This window comes from Eimeria maxima, genomic scaffold (assembly GCF_000499605.1).
Source record: "Eimeria maxima Weybridge genomic scaffold, Emw_scaff41, whole genome shotgun sequence".
NCBI classification, from domain to species: domain Eukaryota; phylum Apicomplexa; class Conoidasida; order Eucoccidiorida; family Eimeriidae; genus Eimeria; species Eimeria maxima.
The window spans coordinates 48469-62951 of NW_013563841.1; the positions used below are offsets into that span (position 1 = coordinate 48469).

Sequence of the window (14483 nt, forward strand, 5' to 3'; positions counted from 1 at the left end):
TTTGTGCCGTGGAATTGTCTTGGTGACTGCTGGAGTGTTATTGCGCCAGTGGAAATTCCTCTAAGGAAAATCCGGGGCATCTGGAGCAGTCTGTAGACACCAGGATCTGCGTGCTTTGACTGTGTGCTAGCCTTTTTTGCTAACTACTTGAATGGTAGGCCCTAAGAACACTTCTAGGAACGTATGACTTCAAAATTTGCAACGGTAGACTTTAACCACCAAGGTATGGAACTTTGTCTCCTGGCTGCAGACACTCGATGCAGCCGAACGCTTCCAATTCGGAATCATGCTCAGGCTTGAATATCTTACCCATAACTCCGTAAGCACTGGGGGGCATGTTTGCAATGAGCTGTTTGCTGCCACCAAAGCGTAGCTGGGAGAGCCGTGCTGCTGTGCTCATGCTTTTCCGCGTAGTTTTTCCCGATACGTTGCCTTTCCCCACAACCGGTTGTTCTAAGTAGTTCTTCTCCACAGAAGCGATGTCGGTTTGCAGGATAGCTGTATTTGCCCTTGATGGTGAGTCGTCATCAGCTCCCCAACCTTCCACTATCTCAAAGTCGCCTTCAAAGTGCCGCATGCGCATATCTGTAAAATTGCGGTGTACTACAGTGTTGTGACAGTAGCCTAAGCTGACGTCACTAGGGCAGCAGTGACAATCATCCGTGCCATGCACTCCCCAGGAATTGCAGAATAGTGTCCTTCCCTTTTAGTGCCCATGCAGTGCAGCAGAAAGGTGGCACAGAATGCGCTGTTGGAAAAGGCTGAGCAACTCACCAGATGACGGTTGCCAAGCTTGAGTTGGGCATTCTCGTGTCAGCAGCTGCTTAGAAAGAGTGAAATCCACTTGTGACCTCATCCGTTGCAGAGCCGATCCTAAACCGCAAAATGAAATGTATGCGCTTAGGAGCAATTAGCTTCCGTTATTGCAAGCAGAGATTTAAAGCGCCTTGCTAGCTAGAAAGCTTACCAGTCCACGTAGTCGAGTTGAGGAATTCGTCGCATCGAGTGATACCAATTGTTAAGTCAAAGGGTCTAGGCGAATTGAAGTCGTACTCAAGGTAATCTGAATATGACACGGCAGCGTGTGCATTCACGCAGAAGACATACCCTGGCACAGCTTGCGCAATAGCAAGGAATGCTGCTACAAAGCAAACTAGGTATCTTGTTAGGGTATGGCGGGTCACCATCGTTGCTCTCCGGCATCTGCTCTCGGCTTTTGTTGATCATCCGCTTAAGAGCCAGCTTTCGTGAAACTGCACAAAAACGGCACAAATACGATTTTAACGTGTAGGGCCGGGCTTGAGCAAAGGTGCTACAATGCAACCTAGCAGCTCCTTTTATCCCATGGGCTACAGAGACGGCACCGTTAGAAGCCGGGAATTCACTGATTCCTACCCTCTCCCTCCGTTTCTTGCGCTCGCATTGTTTGAATGAAGATTTGAGAATGGCGTTTTCTGTTAAAGTCGCCTAAAGCGAGGGCAATGAACAGCGACTTTTGCGACAAAGTGAAGAAATGGCGTAACATGCAAATAAGGAACCGCAAGTGCTGCAAACTCCCGCGTTCTCCAAGCACGTCTGAGATGAGATCGTCGAACCTAAGTATATAAATAAGAGCTCAATTCGAACTCGGTACAGCTCCATAATCCCCAAAAGACCACTAACATTCAGACGCCGAACATTCAATATAGTAAACGCATGCAGCGACAAGGTGAGCTTTTGAAAGAGGCCTGTTTCCAGCATCACGTTTGGGGCCGGATACTTCAAATGGGTGCCTGGCAGTGATTTTAGATACCATGTTGCCGGGTTCCTCATGCGGTCTTCCAAGCAGCTCATGTAACAAGCTTTAAGCACTCCTTTAAGAGATGCAGGGCCTTCGCCAAACAAGAGGAGCTGCAACATTATGTCATCGTGTTCCCTGTAGCACAAATATTTTACCACTGTAGAGGTTCAGCGTTGCGTAATGTGCAGGATGAGCAGCTGAAGTCTCAAGATGGACCATTTACTGGCTCTTCCAAGTTTACTTTCCAGTAGTTGGAGAACTCACTGTGCCGGCCGCAAGCCAGAGGACCCTTCCACACGAGCATACAAGATGTCCTCTCCATGTGCACGTCGACGTTCTGTTCCTGAAACTTTCTGCTGGGAAAAGAATGAAAAGGGATGCGAGTGCTCTTCTTTGGAAGCCGACTGCGCCTTTTTGCTACTTCTGAGAGTTTTTGTGAGCCGCCCTGATTGAGCACTCGATGCCCCTTTGCTGCCCACGAGCAAGCGGGGATACCGAGTAAAACACACTCTTGTTCGATCCCGTGGTAATTGCTGCAGCAAAGCCTCGACAAAAACTCGGCCTTTTAGCAGACCCCAATTCAACCTAAAATTGTTTACGTGCTTCCGACTGGTATCATGAGACATTCAAAAACGATGTATGTACAAATTTAACTCTGTATCGCCGGGTCGGGAAGTGACGAATGTTCACCTTATATTCAGGCAGCTTGCCACCCTCATTGGACTCGTCGCCATCAGAATCGTCAACCTGGTCCCGCTCCATGAGGCCAAAAGGACGCAAACCAGCTGAGCAGCCCTGGGCGACGCAGGCTACGTAAATGCGATGTGCCAAGAGCTGCGGCAAACACATATGGTCGCTGCAAAGTTTCAAAAGCCTTCTGCAGGCGGCATTGGTGAATCAGCATAGAACCCAACGTCGAACCTTTCGTTGCTTCCAACGCGTCCACACAGGTCCATCCACCAAACCTACCCGGAGGACAGATATAGGAATGGAGCACAGCTTCAGTTTCAAGATTTGCTTGAGTGTGGAGAAAATCTGACGGAGGCGTTGCTTGCGGCCAAGTCCAGGTGGCTTATATATTTCGACAAGAACGTTGTCTTCCCGGAACAGCAGGCGCCGAAATAGGGCAAGAAAGAGCTGCTCCGCATCCTGTGCAGGCCCAAAACAACCTAATAAAGCAAAATATAAATTGTTAGAACGGGATCTTGTGGAAAATACAGTGAGTACTGTATCCCACTAGCGTATAACTTCAGTAGCCTGGGTGACATGCCAAACAGTGATCCTCATCGTACTGCCCTAGCCTGAATCATGCCTTGGTCGCGAAATAATTCCTCATATATTTCAAAGTCCTCAGCACCCAGAGGTTTCCAGAGCAAAGGCTCCTGAAGTTCAGAAGGGGCACCTGAAATGCCAGCTTCCTCCGTGAGTGCAGTAGGCCCACCAATTTTAAGTGGTGGGTTCTGAAGTGAAAGACAGCCTAACCGCATCTTCACTTCAGCTGCGTCACAGTAACTCATGCACAAGCGCACGAAGCTTTACTTCAGATCGCATGACTACCTCAAACCACCTTTTCCATCCACAATACGCGTGCGCCCGCCACTCGGGGCACTTCCGGGGTTGTGGACCGCTTCCACTTCCCCAATAATACATTACATATATGCACCTGTGAAGTGGGAAAAGGGTATTATAGCAAACCTGCAAGGTAGAGGGCTGACATTGTGGCTTCGTGATTCGTGCCGAGCTGGGCTTCGAGTCCCGCCAACATGGTTTGCGCCTCGACAGAAGCATTTTCCAGACGACCCATTCTGAAATGAATGAAACACGAATGCCCTCACAAGAGTAGACGCTGCAACTAAAACGCAAGTGGTCTAACACACTATCCCTCTAACTTTACTGTCCCGTCTTACCTTGCGAAAGCTGCAGCTAACCAGAATCGGCTCATGTGCGTCACGAGAGTTGGGAGCTCGGGATTCGTACTCGCCACTCTGACTGTGTGCTGCAAAATGATAATGGCTTCTGAGCACCGCTGAACTTCCAGCATGGATCGTGCTGCGTCTCACACCCATGCACACCACTGGCTCAATATTTTGGAAGGGAAATGCGCAAGCATCAAGAAGGACAAATGCTCAGTGACCGCTAAGGCAAACGGCTACTACAATTCCCTTGTGAATTTCATCTGAGGATCCTAGAGAAGTGGCTCACCGATGAGCCGTAGAGCAGCGACAGCAGCCCAATGAGCTCCTCCAGTATCGAAACACTAAAGTTCCACGCAGCGCACATATAGGCAGTGAAAAGTCTAGATATGTCAGCTTGCCTACCTGACCGTTCCACGTACTGCAATAGAGCTGTTAATGTAGGTTATGGATAGGACGGCTAGCAGTTTGCAACGCAAAAAGCAGCAGATGCAGTTTGTTATTACTGTAGTGGGCTCACTAACCACTGTCGATATTTTATGCACGCGAAAGGCATGAAGAATGGCGGAGTTGAACCTCTTGTTCTTGAAGGCAAAGGAGGCAAGCAACAGGTCGGCCAGCAGCAGTCTAAGGGACATTTTCCCCTCCATAGCAACTAAGACTGGCTTCAGGTTACGATAGCACAACAGAGCATCCTGGGGTTCATCTGCGAAAAGAGAGACAGAGCCACTGTCTCCACAACTTTCACAAGTAAATATGTGGCTGTCATCGGGGAGCTCCAGGGTGCCGACGCTAGGCGCACGAGTTAATACTGCTCACTTCCTCTTGTCGTGCATTGCATGTCAATGAGCAGCGCTTCTGACTGGAGAGACAGTGCATCCGGGATTTTTGAGTAGATGAACTCCGCAATGCTGGCAGCCGCCTTGACCTCATTGTGTTGCAGCATAACGTAGGCCGTCTGTTGCAAAATTTTTCCCAGCAAGAAAATATCACTCCCTGTAACGCAGTGAACTCACAGGAAACCGCGTGGTAAGTTCATGTTTGTGTGCCGGTCCTGCCTCACCACCACCTGGATTTGCCGTGGCACGGTGTTACCGATGGCTGCCTTCGATAGAAGAGCCACTGTTAAAGCGAGTTTTTTTCTCTTATATTTCAGGCACTGCTTCAGGGGAGATAGAGACTTATTCTCGTCGGCCGCCTCCAGAATAACTTCATGCAACGCCTCATCTTCATCCATTGCAAGGCAGTATGGGTGGCATGGGTATCCTGTTCCTGAAAGGTAACGGACAAGGCCGGCAGGTAAGCAAGCTCACATGTACTTTCAGGTCTGTACTCCTCTTAATATTGTCAGGAGGAAAAATTAGGGCCCATGCTGCCACTGGAAAGTTGATCTCTACAAGGTATTTTCCTGTAGATTCCTAAGGCGAATGCCAACTTAGTTGTTGCTGCACGTTCAACTGAAGCTGGCAGGCAAGAGTCTTACCAATAAGAGCCGCCCTCATTGCTCCACAAGCTCCGTGCATGGCGAAGTTGCCGCTCCCCCATATTTCCTCTTGGTTTGCTGGAATGGCAACGCCTAATAGGCAAGAGGCAATTTCCGCAGTGGCCTATTGAGTCTGTCTATCATGTGGGAACTCATTTTGCATCAAATGAAAATTTTAAGCATACTCAAAAATATGAACGCCCGATGGTTTCTAATATTTGAGCACTCACCAGCCTTCATACTGTCTAGAAGAACATCTAAAGAAGTGCTGCTGGCCCCAGCTACATTTGATGCAGTAGCTGCTTGCATAAGTGCCACCGTTTCGGGTGCAACGAGGTGGACTCTGGGATAGAACCCTCGAACCTCCCGTAGCTCCGCAAACTTTTGTAGTTTCTCCGCCGTGCCCGGAGCCCTTAGCTTGCTAGTCTCATCTTTATCCGCAGAAATATCTGGGGGCACATTTTGTGCAGGCACCATTGACGACAGGAATACTTGTTCTTCGACGCAGAGAATAATGCAAAAATGCCTTCTATACAGATATTTGATGCAAAAATGCCGGGGAAACACAACCGATTCCTGGCTAACATCCCTAAAATACAAGAAGCCGTGTTAGCTAAAATATGACCCTAACGTAATTTCACGAACTCGTTACTGATGAGTCTAACCGGCGTTTTCAAAGTGACGCATGCGGCGCTTGGCTGATCGTAGTTGCGTTTCCCAGTCTTCGCCCTCAATATCATTGTCGGCATCTGCATGGCAACCACCAGCGAGGGCCGCCCTCACCTGTGAAATGTGAGGGAAGAGCAGCGAATCCCGACGGCTAGTGAAGGTTGACAAATCAGCTACAGTTAATGGCAGGCGTAGTTCGAGAAACGCTTCGCCGGATGGTGTCGTTGAACGAGCAGCCACATTATTATCGAATTGGACACCTGAGGCAGGTAGACGCAATATGTTCGGGCAGTAACTGTTACTGAAGAAGTTCTAAGGACAACAACTGCCAGACAGTAAGGCGGAACGGCCCGGCCACGTCGAATGGAACTTTGGTCAGCAGCAAATGGACCTCCGGTGTATCATGAGGGCCTTCTCCGTGACAATCCACCTAGCCAGAAGCAGTTTTAGCACTACTTCAGTAGAAAGCCAACAAAGACGACCCAGCTCTGCAAGAGGCGTACTCAGGTTGTATTCCATAGCCTTGAAGAGGGAATAAGTGCAAACGCTCTCCGGAGACGCCATATCAGTTAGGTCGACCTTGTACCTGACAACGAAATTGGCATGTGCACAAATGTGTTCGGTCACGGCTGCTGTCTGAATTCCACGCCTTCTACTTGTATCTTGTCGAAATTAGAGTCTGCTTCCACTAAGTGTACAACCGAGCGAACCTCGCTAGGGCTAGAGGAAGTATTTGATGACGCCAAAATATCCTTGACTCTTCGTTGGTAGACAGAACCAAGTTGAAAAGCTTCACCACCAAGCTGAGAGGTGGCATTCACAAAAGCGGCCCAAACGCCCCCAACACGGAAACTGAATGGGATAAACAGTTGACTCACTTGCACTGAAACTTATGCTATTTATCCCAATTGCCAATTTCTGCTATCTGTAAAGGCAAACACTACGAACACTGGCTTCTCACAAGAAGTACCAAACTGCTGTGCAGTGCCCCACTATTCACGAGCTCACCGATGAATTTCCTCCATGTGGCTGGTATCAATCATTCCACCTCCAGCAAGCTTTTCAACTTGCAGGCGGAATAAGTGTTTGGCGGATCTGGCAATAACCTCCCGTATAATGGCGTCTTTAAATGGAGAAGCTGGATCGTGTTTTAATAGTTGTGCCAGATTTCTGCAGACAGCAGGACAAGGTGCCGGTCCCATGCACGTACATGGCTCATGGAACTCCTCGGCATAAACTCTTAGAGTGCCTAACCTAATATTGACTCCATGGGTATGGAGGGCGTGTGCAACGTCGCGTGAGTCCAAGAAGTTCTTTTGCAGCGCGTTGATGGCAGGCACAAGATCCTGCTTGATAGTGAGTTCCAATGAGCGCGCAGCTACAGAAAGCGCCTCCAGTGTTCCCCGTAACGTCGTGTGCTGCTGAACAAACTTCGAGGCACGTACTGAGAAGAGAACACAAAAACACTGCGCAGGGGCATCGGCTCACAGGGGTCTACACGGGCATCGAAGGAATAATTGAAACATGAATGGGGCAAAATATTAAATCGGCGCTTACTCTCTGCGGCTCTGTGCTGCTCCCTGCTCGTGCAAGGCAAAGCAACATCAAAGACACGAGAAAGAAACGTCTGTCGGAACCTTTGTTCCTGTGCAGCCCACAGAGAAAAAACACGCAAGGTACTGCGACCGCACTTCAGCGGCCAAAGTGTTCCCTGTGCAACAACTGGACCCTCTGTTTTCGTGTCGTGTGGCCTGCATGGGAGGGAAGACGAATAACCAGGGAAGACCTCGTACCGGCAAAACTCGTCCGTTAGCGCACTTCGGGGGTAGTGATTCATGAAGGTTCCGGAAAATGCAGAAGTGGTCAATCTGAGACCTCCACAGGGCGGCTGGAGGCAAAGGCAAGTCAAAGTCTGAAGCGCCGCGGGGGAATGGGTAGTCCTGAGCCATCATGCGTAAAGGGGCCAAAAAGCTCCTGTCGTAGCCTGCAATGATGCGCTGAGTAGCCAGCTCTGCGTCCCTCATGGCTGACACTACTTTGTGGTGCGGCAGCAGTGCACTCAACCGGTCGTGAACCGGTCGTCCAATGGAGCCAATAGCAACGTCTTCACGAGAATGAAAGGGAAAAGCTTTAATGGGGGGCCACAACCACAAGGGGGGCCCTAGAGGCTTACCGCCAAGTTCAGAAAGCCGGCAATGTTCTTGAACTTGTGATAGGTTGCTCGGTCTACTTTGTCCAAGGCATCAAAACAACCGAGTGGGTTGCCAATGTCTCCACACTGCTGTACAAAGTCGGGTAGGCACCGACGAATGTCCGCTACCAGTTCTTCCAAGACGTTGACAGGAGCGGGGCTGCCAAGACAAGAAAGGAGCATGGCAAGGCATAGGCAGTAGTCTGGCTCGAATACAAATTGCGGTTCCAACCTCTGAAGGGGATTTGGAGACACAGTGGATTCTCACGTTAAGGGCAAAAGTGGCTCCACTAGGACAGCGAAGCCAGCATAATCAACAAGACAAGCAATTGGAAGCCCGAGTTTGGCACGCTCAAATTTATTTTGGTCGTGTAAGTTCCAGGCGGTATCTACTTGTTGCCGTAGGTCACGCTGATGATTGCTTTGAAGCTGAAAACGATTTTGCAGACGCCAATCTGCCTCTGTCCGGGCGAAAGCGGTCGCATACACTGCATCGGCCACTGCCTGCCGGCCCTTCAAGTCATTTTGATAGACTTCCTTCGCAAAATGCTGTTTGATGTTTGCTTGACTGTCTCCTACAATGACCGTCAGGACCATACTGTCGAAGACGTAAACTTCATCTGTCGAGACCCAGGCGGAAAAGAACGTGCCTAACTTGGAGTTTGGTTCGGCAGTACTCTCACGGTCTTATCCTTAAGAATGTGGTGGATGGCGAGAGCTTTCAATGGTTTCGACGCCCAGCATGGGATTGGGGGTAGCATATCTCCTGATATATCGCAAGCTTACCGTCTGAAAACTTTGGTTGGTAGACGCGCCACAAGGTAGAGTGCTCCTCGGGCCTTATGCGTATGAAGCACTGGGACGGCCCTTTTCGTTGTTGTTTCTCCTGGATCCCCAGTTTCAACTTTTCCGTGGAACCAACTCGTTCTTCCAATGCCAGAGAGTGAAGCAACACTACTGCGGCAGCACGGGCAGCTGCCGCGAACGATCCAATCTCGCTGCACGACGCAGTTGAATGCAATACTGTGCCACACGCATGTCGACTGTGCAAGTATGGCCAACCAAAAGAAGTAAAGTTCTAGTTCTCCAGAATAGTGCATTATCATTTGCTGTGTAGTGGGCAGGGGTATAATGCTAATACCAAGTATGGCCAACCAAAAGAAGTAAAGTTCTAGTTCTCCAGAATAGTGCATTTTCATTTGCTGTGTAGTCGGCAGGGGTATAATGCTAATACCGATGCAGTATACATCGAACTACAGCCACGTTGCTCGAAACACTGACACGGCTTACTTATTGAGGGCTAGCTCGCGTTCGAAAAGTCGTCTTCTGAGCTGGTTGGCTGACCTCGAGTCCTGAGACTCTCGGAGGATGAGCACCCGCTGAAATGCCCACTGCAGGCGATCGTGCCAGTTACTGCTGAAAACAGAATTCTCATTGGGTCCCTGCGTTACAACAAATAAACCGCACAAAGGGACAATTGTTAAGTAAGAGCTTATGGATTAGAGTTGAACTATGCGTCGGCAAAGCTCGGCTACATTTCCGGACGTTTAACTAGTAAATAAGGCCAAAGTCTAGTGCTCCCTCTTCATGGCCCTAGGATGGGTGGGTTTCCCGGGGCTGTGCGGCCAGAACTCCAACACAACAGACTGTTTGGTAGCCATGTCATATTGACTGTTTGCATACTGCACAAGTGAAATGCATACTGGAGCAAGCTCATCTTGGATCTCATGGGTGCCTGCAAAAGCTTCCTCTGGAGCTGTTTCGTATGAAGCGAGTAGAGGCCTCCTTGCCACCTTTGCCATTGAAGCTCTCCACCAGCTTCCAGCCTGCTCGCTGATACTCTCCTTAAGACGAAATATGAGCTCGCTGACAACGCTCTCCGAGTCATCTGGTCCCTGGAAGTGTTGCCACGGGGTGCCCTTGTGTTCCTGAGGAATTTCAGTTGTTGCCTTGCTTCCAGCTTTGCGTGCGTCGTGTGTCTGCTCCGGGCTTCCATCCTCACTCAAGTATCCTGAAAAACTCGCTGGCATTATTGCAGAATCATTCGATAAGCCTAATCATCTACCCTACTTCATCCTCATTCACAACTACAGGACAACCAATCACGGCTGACGAGGCTTGCATGACCTGCTGGGACGGGCCATTCGGCGGGGGTTAAGGAAAGCTAGACACTGTTAAAATTGAGTTGAAACATTGATCCATATGGTCTAGTAAGGCGATGCTTGTGGATAAGCCCAAGTTCTGGCCGTGGTGAGCTCAGTGGTACTAAAGCTGCTGCACGACCTCAACAACAGGTGTAGTGCACGAGCACTACAATAGGCTTTTCGCTGAGTCTCTGGCGAGTGAATTCGTCATAGAGCACAATATAAAGAATATTCAGTATTTAATGGGGAGTTCTTATACAGCAAGTGTGGCCGAATGGGCAACTCTTCCTTACAGCCCGTAGGACGGGGCTGGCGAGCCCGCGACGCTTCCCTCTTGGAGGGTGAGGCGGGCGGCACTGCCCCTCTTTGAAAGGGACAGACTTGAAGAAACTGGAATTTTGGGCTTTTTATCAATCGGAGTTTGGTATTTTACGGTTTCTAGAGATATGTTCGCAGAGATAGGAGTTAGATAAGTAGTGTGCACCTAAGTTGCCCAAGCTTGAGATATACGTAGTGTCAACTGAGTGACTGGTCTGCTCACCAACTTTTGGGGGCCGTTGCGGGAGAATTTTCTAACACGAGATCTCTTGCATTCGATATTGAGTAAGCAATTACAGTCATTGTTGCGTAGAATTGAGGTAGGATATTGGCAGTCAGATACTGACGAACACATGGACCTGCACAGGGGGAAGATCACAGGTGCTGCCTAGACGAACAGAAGAAGCAAAGCGGACAGCAGGTTATGAATCAGAAAGTGAAATGGGTGAAGAAGGCAACGAACCCACCATCCTACGCTCTACAAAAAATCCACAAAAGCCTCCAGGAAGCAAATCAGCAGAGAGAACAATGTCAGCGTATGTTTAAAACCCTGGACGATGCAACCCTCGAGAGGGAAGCCCCTTTGAATGGCCTGCAACGACGAATGGAAACTCACGTTGGGCTTGAAGGTGGGAATAGCATGTTCGTCTTCTTCCGGACCTTACAGCTGGAATTTGAATTGTCAGGGTTACCCCCGTGAGACGTGGCCAGCTAAACTGCGTAGATACATGAAATGGAATGCAATGAACTTTTCGTTCCAGCAGTGGGACTCTGGGGTTGATATGATGGATTGGGGCACTGTCAAACGCTTAATGCTTACTAGATACTGCGGAGTTTCCGGGGAAAAGATGACGAGGCACTTATCAAACATTAAGTGGCAGGGGAATGCGGTGGGGTACGCCGCCGAGTTCGCCAAAATTTTAAGTGCTGGGCTGCCCCTACCCCTCGACCAGCTTGTTAATATCTTCTTAGCAAGCTTGCCTGACATTCCTTGTGGCAATGCCCATCACGTTAGGAGTCTTACCCACGGGGAGGAGAAACTTGTACGAAGTGTGGAAGTATGGGCCAGTACGCTAAGCATTGTACGGACTGGAGGCAGTCCGGAGCAAACCCTAGTCAACTGCATCTTCGAACTACCGCAAGCAGCAGGCTTTTGAACGACAAAGCCTAAACGCGTGCCCTGGGGCAGAACAGGGAAAGGGCGTGCTATGTATGCGGCTGCAAAAGAATATAACTGCATTTCAGTCTCCCCAGGGTAGGGAAAGGAGCTGATACGCGAGAGCAGAACCGTAATAGAAGAGGCTGCTGACTCTAAGGAGACCGCGCAAGCGGCAGAGGCGAAGCCTGAGGTAGAGACAACTAGGGATGAAGTAGACGAGAAGCGACGAGGAGAAAACACCATCTGCAGAAGGAACACAGAAGGAGCGGAAGACCCTGATAACCCGACTGATGATGGTGTCGCGATGCCATGTTGGGGAGAGGCTGGTGAGACAGCAGAGTAGGAAATGTGCGGAATGTTGTGCAGGGTGGGCACTACCGCCATTCTTAAGGTAGAAGTGGCTGGGATTCAATGCCAGGCCCTTTTGGATACGGGAGCACCCAGGAATTTTAATTAATCAGAAAACCGTGGAACGTCTGCAGCTGAAGCAGCTGCGACTGTCAGAACAGTGTATATTTGTTGTAGCTAGTGAGGAACAGTTGCGTATTGCTTGCGTCATAGGGATATTGACGATGAGGTGTGGCTGAGAGTGCTTAACAGGAGATTTCCTAGTTGGACCTGTGCTGCATGGTGTAATTTTGGAGCTTCACTGGTTAATTGCCTAAAGAGTAGCTTGGGACTTTCAACCAGATAAGCTGAGAATACCTATGCAAATGCCAAGTGGTGTGACCGATCTTGAGGGCTAGTGCGGAAAAACAGAAGGGGGGGGCAGCACAAAGGAGATGCGCCAGAGGACCCATGCAGAGCAGGCTTTTGGCAACATAGCCCGGCAAGTGGCGGGTATGTCACCGGAGGAGGTGCCCATACTCTTAGGGCCGGCACCTGAAATTTACAAGGCCCGCACGAGAGCGTCAGCGAATGTACCAGGTGATCCTATAGTTCAGCAGGCTAAAGCAAATATGCTGGAAAGTACTGATGAGGTGGATAGTGGCTCCACCAGAGGTCACAGAGACAGTGGATTTACACCTTAGAACAGCGACGTAAGGGGCTTTGTGTTGCGAACTGACTGGGTTTTGCCCCATGACGGATAGACGTATCCAATGTAGATATCCTATAGCTGACTCTACTGTGGAAGGGGACGGGGAGGAACCACAGTGGGCTGAAACCAAACTTGTACTCCTTCAATATGATGAATGGAAGGCTACAGAAGAGGCGTCAGGCATACCCGCTGAGATATACCAGGTTTTGAGGGAACATTGAAAGCCCGTCACCTCCGGATCCTCTTAAGACCCTCGATTGGGAAACAGGTTATTTCAAGTGTCTCATTTTTCGCGATCCGTACAGCCTCACCGAACAGCAGTCGGCGGAGGCAGACCCAATTCAGTTCCTTGACCGTAAACTGGCCTTCCGTTTAGTGGCGCTGCATTGATATCTGGTGAGGGTCGCTAGCGTATTAAAAACACGGCCCACCTGCCCAGAAGGTCAGCAACAAAAGCCACGAAACACTATCAAATCCGGACACTTGCAGGGCCTTCCGGCCCCCGAACAGACGTAGATGGACATCTCAATGGATTGGCTAAAGGGCTTACCATCGAGCAGAAAGCTATGAAAGCGTCGAAATTGTAGTGAACCGGCTCAGCGAGTTTGCCCACTTTATCGCCAATAATTAGCTTACAGTAGAAGGAGTGTCCGAACTATTCATTACTTGTCTCTGGGAGTTTCATGGCATCCAGAAACGTATCCTTATTGACAAGTATCCGTAGTTCGTTTGCGCCTTCTGAAGCAAAGCCATGGAAGGGATTGGCATCAGCAATAGTATAGCCACAGAAAAGCCTCAGGAGACAGATGCTCACGCTGAATGCACCAACAGCACGTTAGTTCGGTATTTGAGACTCTCTACCCACAAGAAACCCTCAGGGTGCCTTAATTTCCTCCCTTGTCAGGAATGGGCTGATCTATCCCCAACCCGTTCATTTCCTTCTTCTCCATAGCCTGTTCCCGGGCCGACCCAGGGATGAACCCACATCGCAGCGCAAGCGGGAAGGCATGCATAGTCCAGATGTACTCAACAAAAGCCGTAACCTTGCTTAGATACAGCCGAATTTGTCGTGCCTCCATCTCCATTATCGAGGATGCCACTATGCAACTGCAGTTCTTCTGGCGCTTTCTGTAGGCGCCAGTAAGCTCTGGAGAGACGAGGAAGCCCTCCACAGGTCGCGCATCCGTGCTGTATCGTAGATGAATCGCCAGCAAAGCTGAGGCATTCTTGGTGAACTGGTTGTGCTACAAGAGGGTTTTGTGTTGGATATAGAAGTTGAGCAAGCTTCACCTCGACGAGGCTTCCTATGGTTGGTCGACTCAACACGAGAGCATCTCCTGGTGCGTGTCCGTGTTGCACGAGAAGCAAAATGTTGAAATTGAACACAAAATTTTGGGAACTTCGAAGTGATATTCGTCTGTATGCGTGTATCTTTTTGGCGCCTTCAGTAGTACTAACAGCTGTGTAGCGCGCCTCGCTGCCTTGCGGGTGAAGTTGTTCCATCCTGCACCCCTTTAAACATGCAGTGTTGCGAACTGTAACCCAGTGCCCAGGACCTTATGCCTGGAGTATTGTAAGGCACCAACAAGGCAAAATAGTTAAGCCGATAGTACCTTAAATGCATCCGGCCTCCTTCCCCAGTTCCCAGGCGTCCTGAGCTCAGCGTCTCAAGCGCCTGGACTGGCGGGAAAGGAGATGGCCTGCGATGTGTTGCAACGCACCTTACCGCAACTGAAGGTGCTTGACAGCATCCTCCTCCCCCCCCCCCCCCCCCCCCCCCCCCCCCC

General features: G+C 49.9%; 2 protein-coding genes across 2 annotated transcripts; one reads left to right on the forward strand and one right to left on the reverse strand.

Annotated features, from left to right (window-relative positions):
* Positions 1-211: 211 nt before the first annotated feature.
* On the reverse strand, positions 212-10066 carry EMWEY_00007000 (hypothetical protein, conserved; the record flags this gene model as incomplete). Its single annotated transcript, XM_013478391.1, has 29 exons — positions 212-585; positions 968-1063; positions 1185-1253; positions 1396-1595; positions 1793-1915; positions 2045-2133; positions 2471-2614; positions 2750-2929; positions 3073-3278; positions 3476-3585; positions 3688-3829; positions 3983-4037; positions 4218-4399; positions 4513-4689; positions 4789-4965; positions 5177-5269; positions 5407-5673; positions 5842-6105; positions 6349-6431; positions 6556-6648; positions 6854-7015; positions 7100-7289; positions 7403-7490; positions 7639-7842; positions 8019-8196; positions 8305-8656; positions 8823-9034; positions 9327-9478; positions 9740-10066. The coding sequence occupies 29 exons, from the start codon at positions 10064-10066 to the stop codon at positions 212-214; spliced, it is 4989 nt and encodes a 1662-aa protein (XP_013333845.1).
* A 1175-nt stretch (positions 10067-11241) lies between these two features.
* Positions 11242-12000, forward strand: EMWEY_00007010 (hypothetical protein, conserved; the record flags this gene model as incomplete). Its single annotated transcript, XM_013478392.1, has 2 exons — positions 11242-11541; positions 11758-12000. The coding sequence occupies 2 exons, from the start codon at positions 11242-11244 to the stop codon at positions 11998-12000; spliced, it is 543 nt and encodes a 180-aa protein (XP_013333846.1).
* Between the last annotated feature and the right edge of the window lie 2483 nt (positions 12001-14483).